Source organism: Carcharhinus amblyrhynchos, chromosome 8, assembly GCF_965287045.1.
Source record: "Carcharhinus amblyrhynchos chromosome 8, sCarAmb.v2.hapA, whole genome shotgun sequence".
Classification (NCBI taxonomy): Eukaryota; Metazoa; Chordata; class Chondrichthyes; order Carcharhiniformes; family Carcharhinidae; genus Carcharhinus; species Carcharhinus amblyrhynchos.
The window spans coordinates 108,316,150-108,329,824 of NC_137331.1; the positions used below are offsets into that span (position 1 = coordinate 108,316,150).

The 13,675-nt window shown below is 42.6% G+C and overlaps 1 protein-coding gene across 1 annotated transcript in view; it reads left to right on the forward strand.

Annotated features, from left to right (window-relative positions):
* The window catches only part of LOC145347082 (G-protein coupled receptor 20-like), a 50,447-nt gene extending 41,356 nt beyond the window's left edge, over positions 1 to 9,091 (forward strand). Inside the window, exon 2 of the mRNA XM_080194992.1 lies at positions 7,994 to 9,091. Coding sequence (XP_080051118.1) covers positions 8,013 to 9,071 — 1,059 coding nt within the window. The 5' untranslated portion in view covers positions 7,994 to 8,012 and the 3' untranslated portion in view covers positions 9,072 to 9,091. The remainder of the gene's footprint in view (positions 1 to 7,993) is intronic.
* Positions 9,092 to 13,675: the final 4,584 nt, after the last annotated feature.

Below are 13,675 nucleotides of genomic sequence, written 5' to 3' on the forward strand. Positions count from 1 at the left end.
GAGAGCATGAGCTGTCAATTCAGAAATGCTTTCTCTGGGGCACTGCTGTTTCAACAAGAATAATGGATGGCTAGCTCTCAGCCAAGTCCACTGATTGAAATCAAACATTGTTTGATTGACAACTCAGATTCTCTGAACTCTGATGTCAATTTCCCAGTGTTTATTATATAACATTGTGTAGTTTCAAAGTTTGTGCTTTTTCTATTAAGGGGTCTAAATGATTTATATTTCTATTGCTTTTCATTGAAGTGACATTTCTTAACATAATAAAAAGTTATGAATTAATTACTTTTGTCATTTTTTTACAATACATGGAGTCAATGTGCAGCACATTAGTTATAGACAGTGAAAAGTGAGTCAATGGGCATATAGGTGCCACAATTTGGAACATAGAACATAGAACATAGAACATTACAGCGCGGAACAGGCCCTTCGGCCCACAATGTTGCGCCGACCAGTCTTATTTTTAAAAAAAAAACATTGACCCACTAATCTAAACCACTCCTTTTTCGTCCATAAACCTATCCACCAATCTCTTAAACGCCCCCAAACTAGGCGCATTTACAACTGCAGCAGGCAGGGCATTCCAGTCCCTCACCACCCTCTGGGTAAAGAACCTGCCCCTGACATCCGTCCTATAACTACCCCCCCTTAATTTAAAGCCATGCCCCCTCGTGCTAGATTTCTCCATCCGAGGAAACAGGCTATCACCATCCACCCTATCTAAACCTCTAATCATCTTATATGTTTCTATAAGATCCCCTCTTAGCCGCCTTCTTTCCAGTGAAAACAACCCCAAATCCCTCAGTCTCTCCTCATAGGACCTCCCCTGCATACCAGGCAACATCCTGGTAAACCTCCTCTGCACCCTCTCCAAAGCCTCCACATCCTTCCTGTAATGTGGGGACCAGAACTGCACACAGTACTCCAAGTGCGGCCGCACCAGAGTTGTGTACAGTTGCAACATGACGCTGCGACTCCTAAATTCAATCCCCCTACCAATAAACGCCAAGACACCGTATGCCTTCTTAACAACCTTATCTACTTGATTCCCAACTTTCAGGGATCTATGTACACATACACCTAGATCCCTCTGCTCCTCCACTCTATTCAAAGTCCTCCCGTTAGCCCTATACTCAACACATCTGTTATTCCTACCGAAATGGATTACCTCACACTTCTCCGCATTAAACTCCATCCGCCACCTCGCGGCCCAGCTCTGCAACCTGTCCAAGTCACCCTGCAAACTTCGACACCCTTCCTCACAATCTACCACACCTCCGACTTTGGTGTCATCAGCAAACTTACTAATCCACCCAACTATACCCTCATCCAGATCATTAATAAAGATTACGAACAGCAGTGGCCCCAAAACAGATCCCTGAGGCACACCACTCGTAACCGAACTCCATGATGAATAATTACCATCAACCACCACCCTCTGTCTCCTATCTGCTAACCAATTCCTGATCCAAGTACCTAAATTACCACCAATCCCATACATCTGCATTTTCTGCAGAAGCATACCATGGTGAACCTTATCAAACGCCTTACTAAAATCCATATATACCACATCTACTGCCTTACCCCTATCCACCTCTTTGGTCACCTTCTCAAAGAACTCAATAAGGTTAGTAAGGCACGACCTTCCCGCTACAAAACCATGCTGACTATCTCTAATCAATTCATTACTCTCCAAATAACTATAAATCCTATCCCTAATAATTCTTTCTAAAACCTTGCCCACTACAGAAGTAAGACTCACTGGTCTATAATTCCCAGGGAAGTCTCTGCTCCCCTTCTTAAACAATGGGACAACATTCGCTGTCCTCCAATCATCCGGTACTATACCAGAGACCAACGACGACCTGAAGATCAGAGCCAGTGGCTCTGCAATCACCTCTCTTGCCTCCCATAGAATCCTAGGGTAAATCCCGTCAGGACCAGGGGACTTATCTATTTTCAACCCTTCTAGAATATCCAACACATCCTCTGTATCAACTACAATACTTTCTATTTTACACCCCTTCACCCCAGTGACCTCCTCAGCTACATTCATATCGTCCTGTGTGAACACCGAAGAGAAATAATGGTTCAATGCCTCTCCAATCTCTTCCGGTTCCACACATAACTTCCCCCTACTGTCTGTAACTGGCCCTAATCTTGCCCTGACCAACCTTCTATTCTTGACATACCTATAGAACGCCTTAGGATTCTCCTTAATCCTATCAGCCAAAGTCATCTCATGCCCTCTTCTAGCCCTTCTTAACTCCCTCTTCAACTCCCTCCTAGCCAATCTAAAGCTTTCTACTGCACTACCCGAGCCCTCAAGCCTCATCCGAACATAAGCCTCTTTCTTCTTCCTAACCAACAAATCAACTTTTTTCGTGCACCACGGTTCCCTAGCCCTACCAATTCCTCCTTGCCTGACAGGGACATACCTATCACAGACCCACAGTAGCTGCTCCTTGAACAAACTCCACATTTCAGACGTTCCTAGTCCCTGTAATCTCCTAGTCCAACCAATGCTTCCTAATTCTCTCCTAATGGCCTCATAGTTACCCTTCCCCCAGCTAAAACTACTGACCCGAGGTTCATGCCTATCCCTTTCCATCACTAAGGTGAACGTAACCGAATTGTGGTCACTATCACCAAAAAGCACACCAACTTCCAAGTCTAGCACCTGGTCTGGCTCATTTCCCAGCACCAAGTCCAATATAGCCTCACCTCTAGTTGGCCTATCTACATATTGAGTTAAAAAACCTTCCTGCACACTTTGAACAAAAACTGACCCCTCTAACGAGCTAGAGCTATAGCTATTCCAATCAATGTTAGTAAAGTTAAAATCCCCCATAACAATTACCCTATTACTTTCACTCCTAACCAGGATCGTCTCTGCAATCCTTTCCTCAACCTCTCTAGAACTTTTTGGAGGTCTATAAAAGACTCCCAACAGGGTGACCTCTCCTCTCCTATTTCTAATTTCTGCCCATACTACCTCAACAGACAAATCCTCATTAAACTTCCTCTCTGACACTATGATATAGTCCTTGACCAATAATGCTACTCCACCCCCCCTTCTACCTCCTTCTCTACTCCGACTAAAGCACTTGTACCCTGGCACCTGCAACATCCATTCCTGACCCTGCTCTATCCACGTCTCTGAAATGGCCACAACATCAAAGTCCCAGGTACTGGTCCACGCTGCAAGTTCATCCACCTTATTGCGAATACTCCTCGCGTTAAAGTATATACATTTCAAACCTCGCTCCGCCCCACCCTCACAATGCCGTGCAATGCCATCCTCTTCTATGCCCCCCTCACTTTCACCCCCTCTACCCAGGATCCCACCCCCCCTCTGAATCAGTTTAAACCACTCCGCATAGCCTTCACAAATTTACCCCCCAGGATATGTGTTCCCCTCTGGTTCAGATGTATACCATCACTCTTATAGAGATCCCATCTTCCCCAGAATGAGCCCCAATTGCTCAAGTAATTAAACCCCTCCCTCCTGCACCATCCCCTCAGCCACAAGTTCAAACTTTCCCTCTCCCTATTCCTCTCTAAACTATCCCGTGGCACAGGCAAGAGTCCAGAGATAACCACTCTGTTTGACTTGGCCTTTAGTTTCCATCCCAACTCCATGAAACTCTGCTTAATATCCCCTTCCCTTAGCCTCCCTATGTCATGTGTCCCCACATGAATTATAACTTGGGGTTGATCACCCTCTCCCCTAAGAGTCTTGAATATCCTCTCTGACACATCCCGGACCCCAGCCCCTGGTAGGCAACACACCAGCCCTGAATCCCTACCCTTACTACCAACTCTCCTATCCGTCCCTTTAACTGTAGAGTCCCCAATCACGAGGCCCAATCTCTTGCATCCCCTAGACACCTGAGCTTTTACAATAGGCTCACCCCCAGAGTCCTGCTCCCTCTGGCTATCCCCAGTTGATGCTTCCTCAACTGTAGCCTCCAGGACCGAAAACCTATTTTGGAGGGGAACAGCCCCAGGGGATTCTCCTCCCAACAGGGAACAGGGGCATGAACAGTCATAGGTACTATGGGAGGAGTATTTAGGAGGTGAGAAGGAGTGAAAGGTGAGGAGTGGAAGACCTTTGTATTTTTATTTTAACTGGAGAAAAGTCCCACTTTACTGAGAACAAAAAACAAAGAACAGTACAGCATAGGAACATCTGTACCAATACAGATGCTTCTGTATCTAATATTTTCTTGCCTCTATGTGATCCATATCCCTCTATTCCCTGCCGATTCATGTATCTATCCAGGTGCCTCTTGAACGTTACAGAGAATCTGTTCCCACCACCTCCTCCGGCAGTGTGTTCTAGGCAGTCACCATCCACTGCGTGAAAAACCTACTCCTTACATTTCTTTAAAACTTTCCCCCCTCACTCTCAACCTATGCCCCCGAATAGTTGATTCTTCAATCCTGGGAAAACGGCTCTGACTATCCACCCTATCCAAGCCTGTCATCATCTTGTAAACCTCGATCAGGTCCATTCCTCACCCTCCAATGTTCCAATGAAAACAATCCAAATTTGTTCAACCTTTCTTCATGATCCTCCAAACAATATCCTGGTAAATCTTTTCTGCACCCTTTCCAGTGCATCAACATCCTTCATGGCAACCAGAATTGTACCCAATACTCCGAATGCAGCCTAACCAAAGTCTTATTCGGCTGCAACATGATTTTCCAATTCCTATCCTGGGTGTCGCGACTGATGAAGGCCAGCATTCCATATGCTTTCTTGACTACCTTGTCCACCTGAGTTGCCACTGTGGAACTACACTAAATCCCTCTGTATGCTAATATTTCTAAAGGCTCTACCATTTACTGTATACTTTCCTTTTGCAGTAGACCTTCTAAATCACATCACCTCACATTTGTCTGGGTTAAATTCCATCTGCCATCTTTCGGCCCAAGGTCTCCAACCAATTTATATCCTGCTGTATCCTCTGACAATCCTCCTCATTATCCACTACTCCCCCAGTGTTTGTAAATCTGCAAATTTACTAATCAAACTACCTACATTTTCCTCCAAATCTTTTATATATGTTACAAATAACAGAAGCTCCAGCACTGATCCTTGTGGGACCAAGCCAGTTTTGTATCCATCTTACCAGCTCACCTCAGATCCCATATGACTTCACCTTCTGTATCAGCCTGCCATGAGGAACCTTAGACTTCGCTACATTTATGTCCCATTCCCCTTGCAGATAACATCAGCATACAGTTTGCCTTCCAGATCATTTGCTGTAGCTGCATTTTAACTGTTTGTGATTTATGTACCAGGACACACAGTCCCTCTGTACCATCGAGTTCGGCAATCTCTCTTCATTAAAATAGTTAATTGCTTTTCTATTTCTTTTTTTCGAAAGTGGACGTGTTCACATTTTCCCACATTATACATAATTCTTCACCCACTCTCTTAACCTGTCCAAATCCCTTTGTAAAGGCAGCAGACACATGGGAAAACACTATCACCTGGAGGTTCCCCTCCAAGTCACTCGCCATCCTGACTTGGAAAAAATATCACCGTTCCTTCACTGTTGATGAGTCAAAATCCTAGGACTCCCTCCGTACACCACTGGGTCTACAGCAGTCCAAATAGGCAGCTCACCACCACCTTCACAAGGGCTAATGACGTTCAAGTCCTGTAAATGAATACAAAAAAGCACTCTCTACCTCTGCTTGACAACTTGCATCCCTACCCACCTGTTGTCATTGGCAAATTTCATATTCGATCTCTTCATCTAAATCATTGATATAGATGGTAAATAGTTGAGACCCCAGCATTGGCACTCCACTGGTTAGTTTGTCCACCCAAATCATTTATCACTACGCTCTGCTTCCTGTTAGCTAACCAATCCTTTATCCTAGCTAATATGTTGCTTCCTACACCATGGCCAGAATTTTCCTCTCCCCACCCCCCCGTCGAGTTTTGAGGTAGGGGTTTGTAAAGTTGTGTACATGGGATCCCCTCCCACCCCTGCCCCCCCCCCCCACCCACCCACCCCAAACCAGATGAAATTTCGTAGTAGGGTGGGCAAGGCCTCAGGCAGATATCCTGCCTGTGCCCCTATTAAGTCCCTTAAGTGGCCCCTTAGGGCATAACCTCAGAGTGAAGGGACGCTCCTTTAAAACTGAGATGAGGAGGAATTTTTTCAGGTGGAGGGTAGTGAATCTGTGGAACTCATTGTCATGGAGGGTATGGGGGCCAGGTCATTGAGTGTCTTTAAGCCAGAGATGGAAAGGTTCTTGATCAATAAGGAGATCAAGGGTTATGGGGAAAAGGCAGGAGAATGAGAATGAGAATCATATCAGCCATGATTGAATAGCGGAGTAGACTCAATGGGCTGAATGGCCAATTCTGCTCCTATATCTTATAATCGTAATGGCCACTTAAGGGCCTTTTCCTACCAAGCCTCTATTTTTAGGCTGGTGGGTTTGGAGATAAGTTGTAAACATTACAATTCTCCATCTTGGACAGTTTCAGATTCAGATGTCCTCCCCTCTTAGAGCTGGGAGCTCCAGCCCTTCCTCCCACAAGATGAAGACCATAATGGATGCGTCTACTACCTTTGCAACTGCTTCCTTTAAGGTTGCTTACATTTCTTACATTTCTCTTACCTTTCTCCAGTTTTCTCACATCATTCACGTGGATGAACTTCTAGAGATCAAACTTTCTTTCAATTGTCACAAGCATCAATCAACGGGAAATGAAAGCACCGTGACTTTAGACTGAGGAGACTGGAAAAGTGGGTCATAAAACAGAAACGTTCCTGAGCAACCTTTAACAGAACAGGCCTATAAAATAATGAGGGGCATAGATCAACTCGATAGTTAACATTCTTTCCCTAAGGCAGGCGAATCTAAAACTAGTGGGCGAAAGTTTAAGGTGAGAGGGAAGAGATACGAAAGGGTCCAGAAGGGCAATTTTTTCACACAGAGGGTGGTGAGTGTCTAGTACAAACTGCCAGAGGTAGTAGTAGAAGCGGGTGCAATTTTGTCTTTTAAAAAGTGTTTAGACAGTTACAAGGGTATGAGAAAGTTTATGAGAAATTGAGCTTTTCAGATTTAATAGTAAAAACAGAGTTGTGGAAATGAAGGTGACTAGGATTTGAATCTGGCACTGATTTATGGAATTAAAACATTCTCTGGCTGGTGCTGCACTATATAAAATAAATTTGACCAGTTTCAATGCAACTCCCAATGAGCCTGACACCAAACATGTCATTTGATACGAGGTGGCAAACACTCAGTCAAGAGGGTCCAGTGAGGGTGTGAAAATGGAACTCCACACCATCAAAGCATCGTAGCACAATAGTTAGCACTACTGCCTCACAGTGCCAAGGACCTGGGTTCAATTCCCAGCTTGGGTGACTGTCTGTGCAAAAGCTGCACATTCTCCCCATGTCTGCATGGGTTTCCTCTGGGTGCTCCAGTTTCTTCCCACAGCCCAAACAAAAGGCTGGTTAAGTGCGTTGGTCATGCTGAATTCTCCCTCTGTGCACCCAAACAGGTGCCAGAGTGTGGTGACAAGGGAATTTTCACAGTAATTTAATTGCAGTGTTAATGTAAGACTACTTGTGAGACTAATAAATAAACTTTAACTCAAAGGGTTCTGTAGGTTTTTATTTACCCTTCTTAGATTGAAATGTTATTAAGTTTGTGAAAAAGTTTGATACTGTTAACAAGGACAAATGGAAATGAGGAGACATTGGGAAAAATTGTGAACTTAATCACCCAGATAGTAATATGACCGGAGTGGCTCATCTCCCAGTTGGAGAACCAACCTCGTTCACTCACTAGAATAAAAAACTAAGCTGATTCTACAGTCAATGAGTGATCTGCTTGGGTGGCAATGGTCAAAATGACTCTTACTTAGTGCTGGTTACTGGTGGTTGGCAATGTCTTCCTGCTCCCAATGGTCTTTTCCTTACGAACTAAAATGCTTCTTGTCTTGTTGCAGATCATCCAAAAGAGCAGCCATGCAGAATGCAACAGTGGAACCAAATCCTGCAAATGTGACCACGACCAGCCCCGGCAATGCAACTCACAACCACAAGGAACCCTACCTACACAAGCTAGCGCATCTCGATGAAGCGCTTTACAACGATTACTACAGTCTGTGGCTTGCCTTAATGATCATTAATGTTATCATATTCATAGTTGGCATTGTACTCAACGGTGTTGCATTGTATGTATTCTGTTTTCGTACCAAGATTAAAACAACGTCTGTCATCTACACCATAAACCTAGTAATCACCGATTTGATGGTGGGCTTCTCGTTGCCAACCAGGATAGTAATGTATTACAGCGGTGGTGAATGCCTGACCTGTTCCTTTGTGCACATTTTCAGCTATTTTGTGAACATGTACTGCAGCATTCTGTTCCTAACCTGTATCTGTGTGGACAGGTACCTGGCTATAGTCCAAGCAGAAGCCTCACGCAAGTGGAGGAACCCCCATTACGCCAAAGGGATTTGCGTTTTCATCTGGCTCTTTGCCATTATTGTCACCTACTCCATCCTCACCACTGCAATCAAATACGCCTCTTGTTGCCTGTCCAAGCTCTTTGCTCTGACGGTGTTTGAATACTTTCTGCCTTTAGTGATCATCACGGTCTTCACAATTAGGATCATGTGTGCCCTGGCCAAGCCAAACCTCATGCAGCAGAGTAGGGAGAGGCGCATGAGAGCTGTCCAGCTTCTGGTCACTGTACTGGTCATCTTCATGATCTGTTTCACGCCCTTTCATGTCCGTCAGGTTGTGGTCTACGCGAACCCTAAGCTGCCCCATCACATCAGCCTCATTGTGTACCATGTCACAGTGACCCTGAGTAGCCTCAACAGCTGCTTGGACCCTATTGTCTATTGCTTTGTCACCAACAACTTCCAGTCCACTATGAGGAACATCTTCGGCAAGGCAGAGCCTGAACAGAACAGCGGAGAGGTCATCAGCGCACAGAAGAGCTCCAAGGTGTCCACGGCAAAGACGGTAGTTTCAGCAGTGGTGATGAATGGCCCTGCACTGGACAATGAACAATGAACAGATCATGCAACATCTTGCAACTCAACTATAAATATGAGAGGCCTTTCATGTCTGAATATTTCGTTGTGACTTTGCTTTGTGTTACACTTTGTGCCTTGATGTTCATCATACATTATTTTGTAGAGTTAAGGTGAAATTTACTCAAGGTATCCTTCATAAGAAAAGAATGGCAGGTCTGGCTTTCTTTGTTTGGGTAATGTTCCATTAGTTGTAAAACAATATGGTGCTGGCAGACGAAGGAAAGAGAAACAAAGTCTTAATGTTTGGTTCATTAGTTTATAATATGGGAGAGGAACCCTTGGCCCTCAACCAAGTACAGTGGAAAATCTTTGTTCTTCTCGCAATAACATAAATGTGGTTTTCAGTGTTTATAGGGCTGTCTGCTCTACCTTTCCATTCTTACAATTTCACCTCAGTGAATGTGTGTATGTATGACTTGCCTGGAAAATGTTGAATATATTTTGCGAAACATTCTCTAATTTATTAACTTCAAACTTGTGCATAAAATGTTACAAAGTCATGTAGGTATAAAATGGCCATGGGATGTTATCCTTGGATAGATGGGATGACGTGATTAGTACATTCAGACCTCCATTTTCCCAGCACCTCCCTGTTTCTGGCTCAGAGTAATGGCCATATAAAATAATAAAAGGCTCAAAGTCTGAACCTATCAATGGATTGTTTCAGAATAAAATAAAAGTAGAAAGTGCTAGAAAAACTCAAGCATCTGTGGGAAGAAAAACAGGTTTTTTTCTCTTTATTCTTTCACGGGATGTGGACATCACTGGCAAGGCCAGCATTTGTTGCCCATCCCTAGTTGCCCATGAACTGAATGGCTTACATTTCAGAGTGCAGTTAAGAGCCAACCACATTGCTGTGGGTCTGGAGTCACTTGTAGGCCAGACCAGGTAAAGGTGGCAGATTTCCTTCCCTGAAGGGCATTAGTGAACAAGTTGTGTTTTTACATCAATGGATGGAGGATTTGTATTGCGGCTTTATTAATTAAAATTATTTGCCACCATCCGTCATGGTGGCACTTGAAGCGACGTGGCCAGAGCAGAAGCCTGGGCCTCTGAATTATATGTGACATCACCATTACACACTGTCTTCCCAAAACGCTTCATAATGTTTTGAGTCCAAAATGACTCTTCTTCGGAACTCCAGCACTTTATTGTTTTACCAGCACTTTCTGCATTTATTTCAGATCTCCAGCAGCCATAGTATCTTATTTTAGTGATAATTTCACTTTGACAAGCTGGGAAGAACAAGAGATCATTTCTTTTAAACTACACAAGAATAGGAATAGTTTTGACGGCAGGCAGTTTTTCTTGCCGGAGTGAGGTTTCATAGTACTTTGCTGGTTAATGAGGAGTCTCTGCATGTCCTCTCAAAAGGTTCAGGTCCAGTTCTTGGCTGGGACAGTGATCATATATCATAAAAGATGATTCTGCAGTTAATGGACAATGTAATCTGTCTCCTGGACTGGTTTCAAACAGTTGAAGGGTTCGGAGGAGAATCTTCCAGATTTAATTCTCTCTGTGCGCCTGAGTTTCTTTTTCTGTTCTCTTCTTTGCTTTTCCCAGGATCTCACATAGCCACTGGGGTTAGGAAGTGTACAGTCATGATGCTTCGTCCGTCCATTGTGACTGTGGGCCAGTTGTTTCTTCCCTGCCCGTCATTATGATTCACATTTAATGCCACAGTTATTACAACTTTAAAAATTCTGCCCTATTTGTGAAAGAAAACATTGCTGCCGACCAAATAGTACTGCTGTGTTTGATTGGGTTACATAGGCACCAAGGAATCCAGAAAATAGCCTCAAGCATGGTCTCAGGAAAATTAAAATCCTAATAAGTTTTGAACTTAGCTTTGACAGCTATTCATCAGCTTAATGACTCCCTCACCTCCACCTTTGATGTCAACAGCCCCAAGGAGTACATATTGCCTCCCCATTCTAGTTGCCACCTCTGGGACGGCCCCTATATTTACTCCTGTAAATCCATGGGGCAGAAATTGGAATGCATATTGTGAGTTCATTTGTCATCAGGTCTGGCTTGGACTGGATGAAATCTGTACAAAAAAAAACCTACCCATTATCTTCTGTTCCTCTTGCACTTTAAATTTACTTTTTCTTTACTTTGTTGTCCGATATACTTTAACCCATGAAATAAAATTCTGGGCTAATGGTATCTTTTGAAAGAAGATTTCTTTTTTGTGTCACTTAGAGCACATTATTTGCACTGGAGCCAAAGGAGGATTTTTTAAAATTTGCTTTATTATTGCTACATGTATTGGGACACAGTTTTCTGCGCATTACACAGATAAAGCATACCATTCATAGAGCACCTAGGGGAGAAGGAAAGGAGAGGGTGCAGAATATGGTGTTGCAATCACAGATAGGGTGTAGAGAAAGATCAGCTTAGTATAAAGTAGGTCCATTCAAAAGTCTGATGGCAGCAGGGCAGAAGCTGTTCTTGAGTCGGTTGGTATGTATTCCCAGACTTTTGTATTCTTTTCCCAAAAGAGGGAAGTGGAAGAGAGTATGTCTGGGGTGAGTGGAATCTTTGATTATGCTGGCTGCTTTTCGCTTTTCCAAGGCAGCGGAAAGTGTAGATGATTTATGAAAAATTATGCTTTTCATATTTAATATGCACTGATATACAACTATACTCCAATAAGAGACAATTATGTCACCAAGAGTGAAAGCAATTTATGCTGGTGTAGTCCTGGGTCTTGCATGAAATTGAGGAAATGTAAGATGAAGTCATTTAAATCAGTGATATACAGAGTTTTTAGTTTTCCATTTGTACCACAACAGCATGGTCATTGATGCTTTGACGCTGTCCACTTTATTTCCCAAAACTCATTAAACAGGATTGTAATTTACTTATAAATCCATGACCAGTGGACCCACACTCTCAGATGCAATAATAATGTGCAGAAAGATTTGTCAAGTGTCAAACCAGGCAAATGGCTAAAATAAAAGTTATATATTATGTAATATATATATTATGTTATATATTATATATACCTATTATATATTTTAGTTACCAACATCAGTTCTGTCACATTGGCAATGCTGCAGATTGCATCAGGTGAAAGTATTTATATTGCCCTTTTCTTCTCTTACGTCTCCTGATTAGCCTATTTGAACTGCAAGTACATTGGTAACTATTTCAATGTGAGAGGCAAGTAATTCAAGATGTTACTTTTATCCACATCCCACTCCTGCCATTCTGAGCACTTGTTTGTTATTCAGTGATGCATACAATGGTGCATCTGAAAGCTGAGAAAACAACCTTAGACCTTGCTTCATATTCAAATTGGATAGCCAATTAATATAATAAAAATACAGCTCGCTGGACTATTGGTGTTTCGGCATCAGATACCATCAGCAATGAACAGATAAAATTTCATTTAAAAGCCACGTTAGATATATCTTGGGACAAAATAACATTAGCCTTTGGTCTCCACAGATGACTTCACTATCTCGGTGTTATCTGATGCAGGATATATTAAATGAATTTACTCATGGGCATCAAAAGTCGGGACGTTATCTTCAACGCAACTCTAACAATCTTGCAAATCTGGACTTTAGATTAAATGTGGATAGAGAGGTATGAGTTTCCTTCAGTTCTCCAGCCCTCTAATTGTTAATGTTCCAACATTTTTACCAGTCTGACTTCCTCCTTCCATTACTGGATTCCTGCAGCGTGAGGTATGGGAAATTAAATAAACAGTTTCACAGTCACCAATCTCGCAGGGCAACTAAATGAGATGTACAAGTTCCGGGTAACTTGTGGCGTTTAAAGCTAAGATGAAATGCTGAGGAAGTGAATGCCATCCTGCTTTCACTATCACCACACTCATCTACTGAGTATGTCAAGCACTCCATTCAAATACTATAGCATAAATGATTAAAACATTTTAAAGAAGCAAGCTCCATTGAAAATGCTACAAACCTGAAAAACAAACAACAAACTCTATAAAGATCGGGTGATGTCTAAGAAGAGAAAGCAGATTAAAGTTTTAGACGTGGACCCTTCATCAGAACAATATTGATTATTGTGGTAAAAATATTTTCCATGCTAACAACTACATGGAGCAAGTTTGTGGTAGAATATATTTTGGTAGTGATTTTATATTTTGAATAGATATAACAATGTTTAATAATCTTAATCTCATAAGGGTTACATTTATTGACTTCTGTACATAGTCCGTGAAATTCATGTGTGAGCCATTAGTCCTGAAATCACAGGAAACATACTTGTAGAAAAGCAGTGATTAATTTTTGATTTGTCAGCAAGATGTCCAAACTTTCAAAATAATTGTACCTGTGTGAACTGTTTAAGTCTGTAATACATTGATTATTCATGCTGTGGCACTTTCCACATTGGGCTAGAATGCGGGCTACTATATGTGCTCAATGGTTTCTGTATTCAACATCCACTGCAAACCAAGCAGCATTGACTCTCTTCACTGACTGTTGTCCCATGTGGCATTCAAGTGATATTGCTTGGGACCAATGGACTTAAAGTTTAAGTACTGGTCACTTTTGACCCCTACTCGTTTGTACCGACACATGTCAATATTTCATTTTC